The sequence below is a fragment of the Furipterus horrens genome, unplaced genomic scaffold (assembly GCF_987537825.1).
Source record: "Furipterus horrens unplaced genomic scaffold, mFurHor1.1.pri manual_scaffold_1, whole genome shotgun sequence".
NCBI lineage: Eukaryota > Metazoa > Chordata > Mammalia > Chiroptera > Furipteridae > Furipterus > Furipterus horrens.
The window spans coordinates 112424078-112437174 of NW_028327171.1; the positions used below are offsets into that span (position 1 = coordinate 112424078).

At 33.8% G+C, this 13097-nt stretch overlaps 1 protein-coding gene across 1 annotated transcript in view; it reads left to right on the forward strand.

The window, feature by feature from the left end:
- PPP1R2 (protein phosphatase 1 regulatory inhibitor subunit 2) overlaps positions 1-8695 on the forward strand; it is a 32539-nt gene extending 23844 nt beyond the window's left edge. Inside the window, exons 5-6 of the mRNA XM_090278636.1 lie at positions 5159-5326; positions 7030-8695. Coding sequence (XP_090134762.1) covers positions 5159-5326; positions 7030-7076 — 215 coding nt within the window. The 3' untranslated portion in view covers positions 7077-8695. The remainder of the gene's footprint in view (positions 1-5158; positions 5327-7029) is intronic.
- Positions 8696-13097: the final 4402 nt, after the last annotated feature.

The window sequence follows — 13097 nt, forward strand, 5'->3', positions numbered from 1 at the left end:
TTTTATGCTTTTAGCATTATGTTAATAATTTTTGCTAAAATAAACCCATTATTTAGGAGATTGTGAAATGGTTTTCCTTTTTGGAAAGTGGATAGTGGGAGACTAGGGGGCAGCATTTTAAAATTCAGATTCTACTTGTGTGGGTTTATTACATAACAGCCTCTTTCCCCCTTGATTTCAAGAATTTGGGAAAATATTACCATCTTTAAGTATTGGTGTTATTTTGTACTTTTTTTTAGTGCTTGACATAGAGTAAATATTTATTAAATTAATGCTTTTAGAGTCATTGAATGTTTGGGTGATTTTATAGTGGATAGAAATAAAAGTTAATTTCCTACTTGATTGTGCTTTTTCTGTTTTAAGACAGTGGTGAAACTTAATGGTCCAAGATAGTTAGATACAGTGTGAGGATTTTTACTAGGCCCCATTGAACAAAAAGAACAGTAGTGTCATAGGAAAGGAGCTAAAGATGCCAGCCTCTCAATGAGGATGGAAAAAGCTTTTGTAGCCCATACAGCATATCACAGTTAAGGCATTGCTACCTACTCATTGTTTCTGTTTTTGCAAGTAACAGTGGTTAGCTATGGAGGTATCAAGAGAAGGAAGATATTTCACCTTGTTGCTTTTTATACTTTTTGAACCATGTGAATGTATAATATTCTTAAGAATTAAAAATTGTTTTCATAGTTTATTTTTAACTATTTTTAAAAGAAAAAAACCTATGTGTAGGGGGGAAAAAAGAGACCAGTAAAACACACCCTTACAGAAAAAAGAAAGGAAAGAAAAGAGAGTATTAATGTACTTAAAACTTTGAAATGTCCTTTCAGTATAGGGACTACCTGTATTGTAAAAGAAATTCAGACAGAATCTTTGTTATATGTAGCTGCTAAAGTGTAATTTGCTATTTCTTCCTCTCATTTTTAGAACATAGCTTATTCAATGAAATTATGATGGTCTGAGCCTAATTGTTGTATAAGAGAAAAATTTTACAGAATGTATACAGTAATCTCGTTATATTACATCTCTTCTATCCTCAGTGACTTCCTGACTTATATTTTCCCAAAGTATACCCCAAAAGGCCCTAGAAATGGGTTTAAAATATGAATTGTTTCTAGATATCTGTTTCTTCATTATTCTTTAAAAACATGATTTATCGAGAACAGGGAACTGATTATTAACCTATATTGACAATTTTCATTAACGGTTTTTCCTCAAATTTCACTTCTGTGAATTAACCAGCACGGGGAACCATTGAATAGTTGCATTTTCACATGTTCCATTCCCACTGGTAGTTACTGCTGTATGTATAGATGTTTGTCACCTTTAAACAAATTACATCTCTGAAGATCCTTGTTTATTGACATAAATTCTTAGAAAAAATTATAACTTCTAGCCTAACAATTAAGATATTGGCTGTGGCAGACAGATCTAAGTTTGTACTCCAGGCATGTCACTTGTCTAATTTGCTTAATTCCTGAGCCTCCGTTTCCTTGTTTCAAAATTGGGAACTATAAAAATAGTTAAGAGTCATTGATAAGTATTAAATTAGATAAAGAATTTAAAGCACTTAGCACTGGTTCTTGACATATTTTAAGTGTTCAGTAAATGTTAACTTTTAAGAACTTAAAATAATTGGTATATTTTCCATTATTTTTGTAGAATAGTAAAAGAAAGTATAAAAAGAATAATTCACTTGGCCATGTGGTTAGTTGATTATTGTTACAGCTGGGCCTGAAACCTGAATGACCTTGTACTCTTTGCATTATGTTGCTCTGTCCTACAAGGATTGTAAATAAAATGAATATATTCAAAGAAGATTGAGACCACTTATATTAGCAGCTTTCTATGAAATGAATACATTCAATGTTTTGAAATTATATAATTTTGAGTATTTTAAAACTAGGATATATCTATAACGAGCAAAACCAAGTTTAATAGCTCAGAATTAAAAAAAAAATTCTTTAGAGTATAAATATTCACAAAATATATTCTAATACCAATTCCTAGGAATAAGAAACTACATAGTAAAAGTATCATGGTACATTTCTTTCCTTTCAGATCAACAAAGATTAAAAAGAATGGTCATATCTCTTGGTGTGAATGTAGAGAAATAGTTTACTCATATACTATTAGTGGACATGAAAAATAGTTTGGCTCTTCTGGAGTACAGTATGGCACTATATAAGCCAAAAACTCTAAATATATATATATTCTTTGACCTAGTAATTCAGTTTCTCAGGGTTTATTCTAATGTTTTTTAAAGTATTTTTAACCAGGTCCCACTTAATATACAGGTACACATAAAATTACAAAAATTTCACAAAAGAATACTAACCTTTATTATCTATGGTATGTTTTGGTTCTGTTTTACCTCATTTTTTAAAAATGTTGGTTGTGATTCACTAAAGAGTCATGTAGCACGGTTTGAAAAAACACAAGTTAATATTAAGAAAATAGTAGAACAAATGCACAAAAATGTCTATGTATTACATCATAAAAGTATTGAAAATATAAAGGGGGAAGTCAGGAATCTCTGACCAAGAATAGGGGATAAAATTATAATCATTTATACTTTATAACCATTTAAAAATTACATAAATTTACTGTGTACGTGGCAGAATTTTACTGTCTTTACGTATTTTATTGTCTTAAGAACAGGGGGTTAAATTATAACTCAGTACTTTGTAACCATTTTAAAATTATATAAATCTGCTGTGTCGTCGGCAGCCGTCCGTCTCGAGAGATGATGGTGTAGCTTCTTAAGAGTCTATCTGCACCGCCGAGAATGGCTGTGCAGTCCGACTCGGGAGTGACATGGTAGTATCTGTCTCCTCCCGTGTTGAATCGACATCTTGCGATGATGCTGAAGCTACAGAGCCTAGGCAGGGTAATATGGAGGGTCTGCTGTTGCCCATGCAGCAGACCCCCCCTCTCTTCGCAGCTGAAGGATCCAAGGGAAAGACGGAGTCAATACAGCTTGGCTTCAGGTGCGCCACAGGAGTTGCCGGTGTTGACTACAACGTCAAACCGCCTTAGGGACTCCGGCTCCGGATTTTCTGTCGGGGTTTACTCCCTTAGCCTTTCCCCTGAAGAGGTATGCCGCAAGGCAGCGGAGGTTTTTTGGAGTCAGAGTTTTCCTTCTCTGATGTGCCCTGACTGGAAGATCGAACCAGCGACACTTAGCTCGCAGGCCGACGCTCAATCCACTGAGCTAAACCAGCCAGGGCACAAATCTGCTGTGTACATGGTAGAATTTTATTGTCTTTATATACTTTATTGTTTAAACTCTTTTATCATTTTAAGATTGAAAGAAAAGATCACTATCACAGTTCCACCAGACACTAGGCATAAACTAAGACTTAACTGGACAAACTGGGATTTTATGATCATCCTAGTGGATAAAAACCAGCATATACAATAGTATATGATTGATTTTTGTAAAAAATACATTTTTAGGACAAAGTCTAGAGTCATAAAATATTAATGGTAATATCTGAATGAAGAAATTAAGAATGATTTTTTTTTAAATAATTTCTTTTATTTTTGGTTTTTCAATTAGTTGTCCCATTTTTCCCCCATTGCTCCCCCCAACCCAGCCCACCCCTTCTCCCACAATCATATCCCTCCCCGTTGTCCATGTCCATGAGTCATTTATACACGTTCCTTGACTAGACCCTTCCCTTACTTATTTCTCCCATAAAGTTGTATTACTTTGTAATGAGAAAAAGTATTACCATTTTAGTAAATTTATCTGGTATTGGAGGCAATTAGGACCTTTTGTTTTGTTTTGTATATATTGCTTTGTACAGTACCTTAATAATTAAAGGCATTACTAAAAATTTAGTCATGAGGACTTGGTCTTTTTAATGCTTCTTTTTTCCTTTTAAATTTCACTCTTCACAATACTGAACGAATAAAACAATTCACTCAAGTAATCTGTAAGCAAAGGAGGAGAATGATGCCTGGCAAGATCTTCATGGGTTGTTGGTCTCAGAACTTTCCTGAAAAGTGATTGATGTGTGGTGGTGTGAACTGTAAATACCTGTGTTTTAAAATATAGGTATACATACTGATAAAAACTTGCAATCAGAGGACATTGAGAAAGTACTTTGAATAGCTGTATTCTGAGAGATTTCTACTCATGTTTCTCTGTGCCTTTTTGGTATTAAAATATTTTTATGAATACCATAATAAAACTGTGGTAAATGAGTTTCAGTGCTCTCTTGTTTGACAGAATAAATAATTGGCAATTTTATATCAACCCCCTTTCTTGTTTTTAATTTACTGGTCTAAGAATTTTTAAAATCTTAGAATTATTTTTTTATAAACAATTGATCTTTAAAATGCTATCTATTAAATATGGTCAGCTATGTTTATTTGCTGCTAGTTTATTTGCTGCTAGTTTAATGTTTCTATGGTGACTATAAATGAAAGAATAGTCTAGAATTACTTCACTATTATAACAGGTTTCTCTTAAAATTACTCTGGGAGTGAGGTTGTGCTTTTAGCTAGCTATGTTTTAAATCATAGCGATTTCTTAATTACAAGAATTTTTTGAAGAATTTTTCTTAATTATAAAAACAGAAAACTTGAAAGATATTAAAATTATCCCATAGTTTCTTAACCCAGAATTAACAACTCTTAATTTTTGAGAGTCTTATTTTCTCTTTGTGTGTGTGCATGTATGTATTTACATGCAGGCTTTGTATAGAATATTTGTACAAAGTATTCATCAATTTCTACTCAGTCTATCCAACACACACACACACACACACTCTCTCTCTCTCTCTCTCTCTCTCTCTCTCTCTCTCTCTCTCTCTCTCTCTCTCATAGCTTGCTTTTTTTTTTCCCATTCAGCTCTTTATGGAAAAACTAATAATGGCTTTATTCCTATATTCCACTTAGGATGTACTTGAACCCTTTAAAACAAAGGTTGACAGACTTTTTCTGTTAAGGGCTAGAAACATAATATTTTGGTTTTGTGGGCCTTATGGTCTCTAATGCAACTACTCAACTCTGCCTTTGAGCACAAAAGCAATCTTAAGCATTACAAAAGCAAACGAGCATGGCTGTTCCCAAAATACTTACCAACAAACACAGGCTATATATAGTTTGCTAGTCCTAAAGACTTTCTAAGCCTATTTTTTGTATTTTATAGAAAAAAAGCGTCAATTTGAAATGAAAAGAAAGCTTCACTACAATGAAGGACTGAATATTAAATTAGCTAGGCAGTTAATTTCAAAAGACCTACATGATGATGAGGAAGATGAAGAAATGTCAGAGACTGCAGCTGGAGAAAGTATGAATACAGAAGAATCAAATCAAGGTTAGGTGTTTCAGAAATCTCCCTGAGACTTTTGTGATCCTTTGTGCCTAAATAATATACTTTATTTTGCTGGCATACAATTATGCCAAAAGTTTCTAAAATTTAAACCCCTGTGGCTAGAGTTGATATAAAACTATATATTATATTATATGGCTATGTGTTTTGGTTTACTTTATTTTAAGCAATGGTACTTGGCTTCATGTTAAGCTGTATTTGTTTTTAATGTTTTAGATCCTGTTTGATCTGTTGTAATCTAAATTAAGGTTTAAACTTTTTTAAAGAAACATGTTTTTAATATGGAAAATTTGTTTTAACATCCCTTTGGTTGCAAAATATATCTCTCCATTGTTGATTCTTTTGACTGTTGGATTGACAGGTTATTTGGCTGATTTTTGTTTTGCTTTAAGTCTCAATCTGCCTACCAACTCTTGATCCATCCCAGGAAATAGATTTTATTTATTTTTAATAAACTGGTATTTTGATATTCCATGAAGGTGCTTTTCAGTGGAGGTGTAATTTTATTTGTTGTACCTTGGATGGCTACGTCTTAGAAAAGTAAATAATTATAATATCAGTGTCCCGGCAAACTTATATGAAATGTGAGTGATTCTGTGATAGAACCTGATGACTCTGTCTCATTATAATAAAAATATAATTACAGTATTTTTTGATATTTCATTTTAGGCTTTAGCCTTTCATACAGTTTGTTTTATACACCATAGTCTATTTAGCTTATATTTAACTTGAACAAACTTTATTTTGAATAATTATTTCTTTCTTTCTATCCCTTTCTCTCTCTCTCAAAATCAATAAGTAAATTTTAAAAATTCTTAATGACTCTGGCCAAGCACTGGGACTACTTCCCTTATTCACCACTGGGAATTTGTACCAGCAATACTGTGCCAAAGGTTAAGGGGATTTCTTTTATTAAGCCACAGCTTTTGAAAAATAACTCTGGCCTTTTATCTATCTCTACTTGGAAGACATGAGATTTCACACATTTAATACATAAATTTTTTCTTTGTTTAAAGATATTGATTAAAATTTGCATTAGCTCAGCACATGATTTTCTTCAGTGCAGATGAAGTACTCCTTACACAGGAGTATATTCTCCTTAACTTCATGAAGTCCACATGGATAGTAAAGACTACATCATAAGGCACAGGGAAGAAAGTGCCCTATTTATCCTCTACCCTTTTTGGTTCTTAAAAAAAATCTTTTAAAATCTCCAAATTTTATGGAACCCATAATACTTTTGGACATTGTTCTTTTCCTCCCTCTCCCCTGACCTCTGTTTTATTTCTGTTTTTATAAAAAGAAAAGTGGCATGGTTAGACTCTGAGAAAATATTTTATAGTTTTGATACCATAAATGCAAATTTTTTTAGCTTTGCATATTTGAGTTGTAATAAACTCAGCTATCCACCTGTGATTTATTCACAGAAATGTTCAGTTTGAAACCTATTTTTTCCTGTCACCAAATAGAAACTCCAGTTCTGCTCTTTAGACTATTTAGGGGCATGCAGATTCCTTCATATCAGGCTAATTTGCCTACATGAAATATATCTTATTTGTTTTTTAGATCTTCATATTTGTTTACCATCAATAGCAATAGAACGGGACTTTAGTTCACGGAGTTTCAAGGTTGGCAATATACAACAAACAAATTATGCTTTTGTTTTTTCTTTTTTCTTTTCTTTGCAGGATCTGCTACAAGTGATCAACTGCAAAACAAATCACAGAGTTCATAGAAGAGATTTGTTCAACACTATAATTGTGGAATACAAACCCTGTTACTATATGATACTGCTTCTTCTCTGCAATTCATGATTTAAGTACCAAAATGCATACTACTTATATGTTGCCAAGAATTAAAAAACTTTAGAGACTAATTAGACTGAAAATGCTTAATTGATACATTAATTGTGCCTAGTACTTCACCACAAATACAGCATAATATCATCAGTCCAAAACTGCATTACTTTTGTAAGAACACTGGTTTATTTGTATAAAATGTTATATAGCTTTTTGTGCTTTAGAGGTTAAACAGTATCTTGGGGAGGGGATTTAATTTATTTTCTTCACTTCTAGAAGTGATAACTCTTACAAAATTTTCTGAAATCAAAATTCCATTGGAACAACATTATATAGGCTGGTAAATATTCAGTCTGAAAAGGATTTTAACACGTCTCAACTTGGTTTATCTGTTTAATTGAAAAGGATTATAAAAGTTACTGTTGCATTTTCTGTCCTATCTTTAAATTCATTTTGAGTTTCTTTATCTTTACAAGGAAAGGATTGAACTTTTTCTCACCCAAACTGATTTTATTCACAAATAAATAAATCATCAGGTTAAACTTGCACTTACATCTGCTTTTTTTCTGTTCACTTGATAGGCAGACTTCAAAACAAGTTTTTTAATAAATATAATTCTAATATAGTCTTGGCATTCCCATTATATGCCTCTCCTAAGCACCTGCCTTTGAAGGATCATAAAGATTGTCATGGCATTAGAAGAAACTCTTGCTGCAAAAATGAAAATCTTATTTTGAATATCAATGCCTATTTTTTTCTTCTAATACATGGAGAAAATAGATTTAATAGCAGCAGTTCTATAGACAGGAAATGCAACTCAACTGCAGAATTTCTTTACCTCTGATTTACAGCCTGATAATTAAATTGCTGTTACTAGTTTATTGGTTGATTTAAATAGACCTTAGAAAACAACTAAGGTTTTTCTGTCATGATGAGAGAGTTGTGTATAACTGTGATATGATGATAGTACCTAAATACACAAAGTAATCCTGAACAACTTTTAATTTAAAAACTTTAATCCCTGCTTTAAGGGAATACAATCATACATATACTATGACAAATGTACTTTATTCTTTTAACACAGTATGATTGAGATTTTTTTCCTTGAAATGAAATGCATGCCCAACTGGTGTGGCCCAGTTGGTGGGGTGTAGTCCCACAAAGCAAAAGGCCACAGGTTCAATTCCCAGTCAGGGCACATGCCTAGGTTGCAGGTTCAGTCCGTAGTCCGACCTTATCAGTGTTTCTCTCCCTCTCTTTCTCCCCCCACCCCAAATAAATAAATATTTTTATAAAAAGAAATGTAAAATGTAGTTCCTGTGTATCTTGGTTTAGTAATAGTCTCATTTTTAGTCATTTGTATCTTAATTTTTTTGTTGTTACCTAAAGAATCCATTATATGATTATATTATATACATAAAATGTCTATTGAACAGCTGATTTTCCACTTACAAATTATGGAAATATCAGTATATCAAAATAAAAAGTAGGAGAATTCTTTCCTGTTAAAAGAATGTTTTTATTATCTTGAATGATTTTCTTTTTTTTTTTAAAATGGGATCCAACCAAAGCACTTACGAACTGCAGGTATAGTATTCTAAATATAACAATTTAGCTTATGTAATACCACAAAGCGATGTTTATTTATCTTTGCTTTTTGAATTTAGAATGTTGAGATATCCTTACCTGCTTAACCCTATTTGGGGGGATTTATACTTATACATATGTTTGTATTATTCATGCACACAGACCTCTCGTTTTTGGTGTTCTCATTTTGAGTTCTTAGAAAGTATCCACACAATTTGTAGAAAAAGCTGCTATACAGGGAAGAAAAGGTAAGCCCTTTAAAAACTAGTTCTTTTGGTGTTTTCTACAAACTATTTCTTAAAACTTCAATCACAGGAAAACTCATTCATTGTTTTAGAAAGTATAGATAGTTATTCCAGGGAAGAAAGTCATGGCAAATAGCATGCCCAGTACGATTAAAGGTAGTCGAATGTAACTAAATTAAAACTCTTTTCAACTCATGAGTTCCTAATTGACATGGTATTGGACTATACTAAAAAATGAAGCTTTATGATTCAAGTTATATTTTTCTTTGGAGAAAGTTACCTGTCAATATTCAGTTCTAGTCAAGGTAGATATTTCATTCAACTTTTTAATCATTATCACTTCCTCTGCTTGACTCCTTTAGTCTCATCATTTGTGTTCATTTGTCTTTTCCTCTGAAATTCAGCAGTGGTGTTCTTTAAAATCTACTAATAAAATAAAATGGAAGAAATAGATTGTTAAAATAAGAATAAATTGATGATGAAAGTGAAGTGTCATTTTCCCCTAAACTTATTTTGTTTATATTTTTCCCTTTAAATTGGTACATTGAACATATTGTAATAAAATACAGTGATATGACAATTGCCTGTCTGAAGATTTTACTTTTTTGCTTCCCAGCTATCTCAGGATTGTGTTGCATTGGCCAAGTATTCTGGAAACCATAAGAGGATCTTGGACTACAATGTGATAGGGTAGTTTGTTGAGTTGTGATAAAAATAATAGCAAGAGATACAATTTATTGGGAACCTTTCATTTGCTCTTGCCCAGCATTTTGCTAGGGCTCTAATATATGACCAAACCAACCATGTAAAGCAGTTATTCTTACCAGCACTTTGTAAATGAGGAAAACGCTCTTGGCCAAGTTAGTCCCAATGGCTGTTTCATACATACTAAATTACAGGATTCAATTCCAGATCTAACTATAAATTTCTTGCTTTTTATTAATTTTTTTTTAGATATAGAAAATACATTTTAGAAGTTACACCTTACAAATTAAATTCTGTTTGGATTCTTGAGTCATCCTTCGCTTCAGAACCAACGTTTTTTTAATCCTCACTTGAGGATATGTTTATTGATTTTAGAGAGAGAGAAGAAGGAAAGAGAAACATCAATGTGAGAGAGAAACATCAATCAGTTGCCTCCCATATGCACTGAGACCAGGGATTGAACCTGGAACTCAGGTAAGTGCCCCAACTGGAATTCAAACCAACCTTTTTGGTGTATGGGACAGTGCTCCAACCAACTGAGCTACCTGGCCAGGGCTAGCAGTAACACTTTTAGATGTTTGAGTTGTTTTTTGTTGTTTTTTTTTAATGGGAAGATTTTGAAATTATTTCATTTCAGGATTACATGCCATTTAGGAAAAAATTTCAAGCACAAACAGTGGCTTGAAATGTCTAAATGCATGTTATTTGGTTTCATTTTGCAAATTTGGTTCTAAGCAACATGTTTTAAACTCAGAACATGATGTATTTCATAAGTACGAAGTTAGCTTAGAAAAACTAACACATACTTGAACAAGCATTTCCCACCCAGTGTGTCCATGAATCCCTCAATTCCACAGCATGTTCCATGAAAAGGATTCCATAAGCAATAGGCTTTGCACATACTATTATATGTACTTCATCCTCCTTCCCCCTTGATAATGCACATCATCTTAAAGGGCTGAGACATCCTGCATAAAGAACATGTTTAAAACTTGGTTTAACCTAGCAGTTTTAAACATATTTCACCATAATCACTCTACCCTGCTTTCCCCTCAAGTAGCATCCCAAATAGGAATAGGAGAGTTAGACTAGGGTCTCCAGTATCTCATGAAAGTTGAACTTCCTCCTAAAGAAGAGAACAGTTTACCACTGAAAAAAAGACGTGGTAGAAATAACTGCACAATATTTATGGATTTTACATAATTTGCCAAGCATAAGGTCATAATTTTTGGTAACTTATTCAAGACACTGTAAAATACATATCCATGACTGATGAGGGTGTGGTTGTGGTTGATATCAGCTGCTGTGTATTGATAGGACTACAGGCATGCCTTGTTTTATTGCACATCACAGATACCGTGTTTTTTACAAATTGAAGGCTAGACCCACCACCAGCAGTGGGAAACCAAAAAATTTGTGTGACCCGATATATTGTGGTGGTCTGAAACCAAACCCACAATATCTCCAAGGTATGCCTATATTGCTCAAAAAGACTTGCTGCCTTGAGCAGTTTTCCAGAATGCATTGTCTTCCCCATCAGCTCTTGTGTAACTGACAGACAAGAGTGCATCTGCTACTCTTTGGGAAAATAGAAACAGTTTCCTTGGTCTGGATCACACCTCCCAAGCCGTAGATAGCTACCCCAGCCAAAGTGCCTTGTAGGGTGTGGGGTTTGGCTCCTACACTTTAAATGTGGGTTTGACTCATCCAGTCTTTTATTTGAGGAATTATTAGGGGGAGGTAATACTGAGAGTAGGTAAGTGAGGGTGGTATTGGCAAATGTTTAGTCATGATTTTATCCCAACTGCTCAACCTGAAATTTTTTTCAGCTAAGTCTGCCAAATGAGTTTTAAGCATTTCGGTTATATTACCAATGGGAATTACTGGAATTGGAAGAGAAAGTCTAAATTTTTGTTGTCTGTTTAATTCTTATTGGATTGATGACAGTGTTAACTAGAAATGTAAGAAAATTGTGCAGGCTGATCTTTTGTATCTTAATATAATTTAACCTCACTTTTAGGAAAAGGAGGTTATAAGAAGCTTTGCACTATGCCTTTGTGTAAAGAATTGTTCAACTTGAAAACTTCACCAATAACAGGCCTAACAAACACAGGAAGAAGAAGGTTTATTTATTTAGTTAGTTATTTATTTTAATATGTTTTATTGATTATATTGTTACAGTTTTCCCAATTTCCCTTCCCTCTGCTCCCCTCCACCTGGTGACCCCCCTCCCTCCAGTTGTCCCCCACTTTTAGTCCATGTCCATTGGTTGTGCATATAGTTCTTCTCAGCCCCTTCGTGTCTACTCCATTCCCTCCTACTATGCTTCTTAATTCCTGTACCATCTTCCTCCCTTACCCCCTTACTCCTCCCTGCTGACCTCCCCCCAATATGTTCCCCATACCTATAGTTCTTTTCCACTCTCGTTGCCTATTTAGTTTGCCTTTGTTTCAATTGCCTAGCTTCTTTTGTTGGTTCTTGTGTTGCAGTTTTCATTTTAGTGTTCATTGTTTTGATCCTCCTTCTTCTAAACTAGTCCCTTTAACATCTCATATAATAGTAGTTTGGATCTAATGAACTCTTTCAGTTTTATTTTGTCCAGGAAGCACTTTCTCTGCCCTTCTATTCTGAATGACAGTTTCGCTGGATAGAGTATTCATGGTTGTAGGTTTTGGATTTTCATTACTTTGAATATTTTTTGCCAAGTCCCTTCTTGCCTGCAGGGTCCCCCTTGAGAAATCAGCTGATAGTCTAATTGGGACCCCTTTGTACATGATTCTTTTCTTCTCTCTTGCTGCTTTTAAGATTCTCTCTTTATCTTTAACTTTTGACATTTTGATTATAATGTGTCTTGGAGTGGTTCTCCCTGGGTCCAGTTTTTCTGGTACTCTCTGTGCTTCTTGGACCTGTAAGTCTGTTTCCTTCCCCAAGTTGGGAAGTTCTGCTTTATTATATTTTCACTTAATTTTTCAATTTGTAGTTGTTCTTCTTCGCCCTCTGGTAATCCTATTATTGTTATGTTCAGTCTCTTATAGCTGTCCCAGAGGTTTCTGATCCTCTTATCACTTTCCTTGCTTCCTGTTTCCTCTCTCCACACTGGTTGACTGTTTATTCCTTCTCTATGTTCCGATTTGTCTATTTGATCTCTGGATTTTATTTCCTCACCATCTGTCTCGTATGTGGTTTTGTTCTTTTCAGTATGAGTGTTTTTCAATCCTTTCTCGTCTTTTTCCAAATCTTTTGTTAATTCTGTAAGCCACCTGATAACAATGGCCCTGAACTGAGCCTCTGACAGGTTTCTTATTTGTTCGTCTCTCAGATTCTTCATCTGTTGCCTGGTGAGCTGCGCCACCGGGATTTCTATAGTTGTCTGCCTCATTTTGACAGATGTGGTTTGCTTTCTTGGGCCGGCTCTAGGGG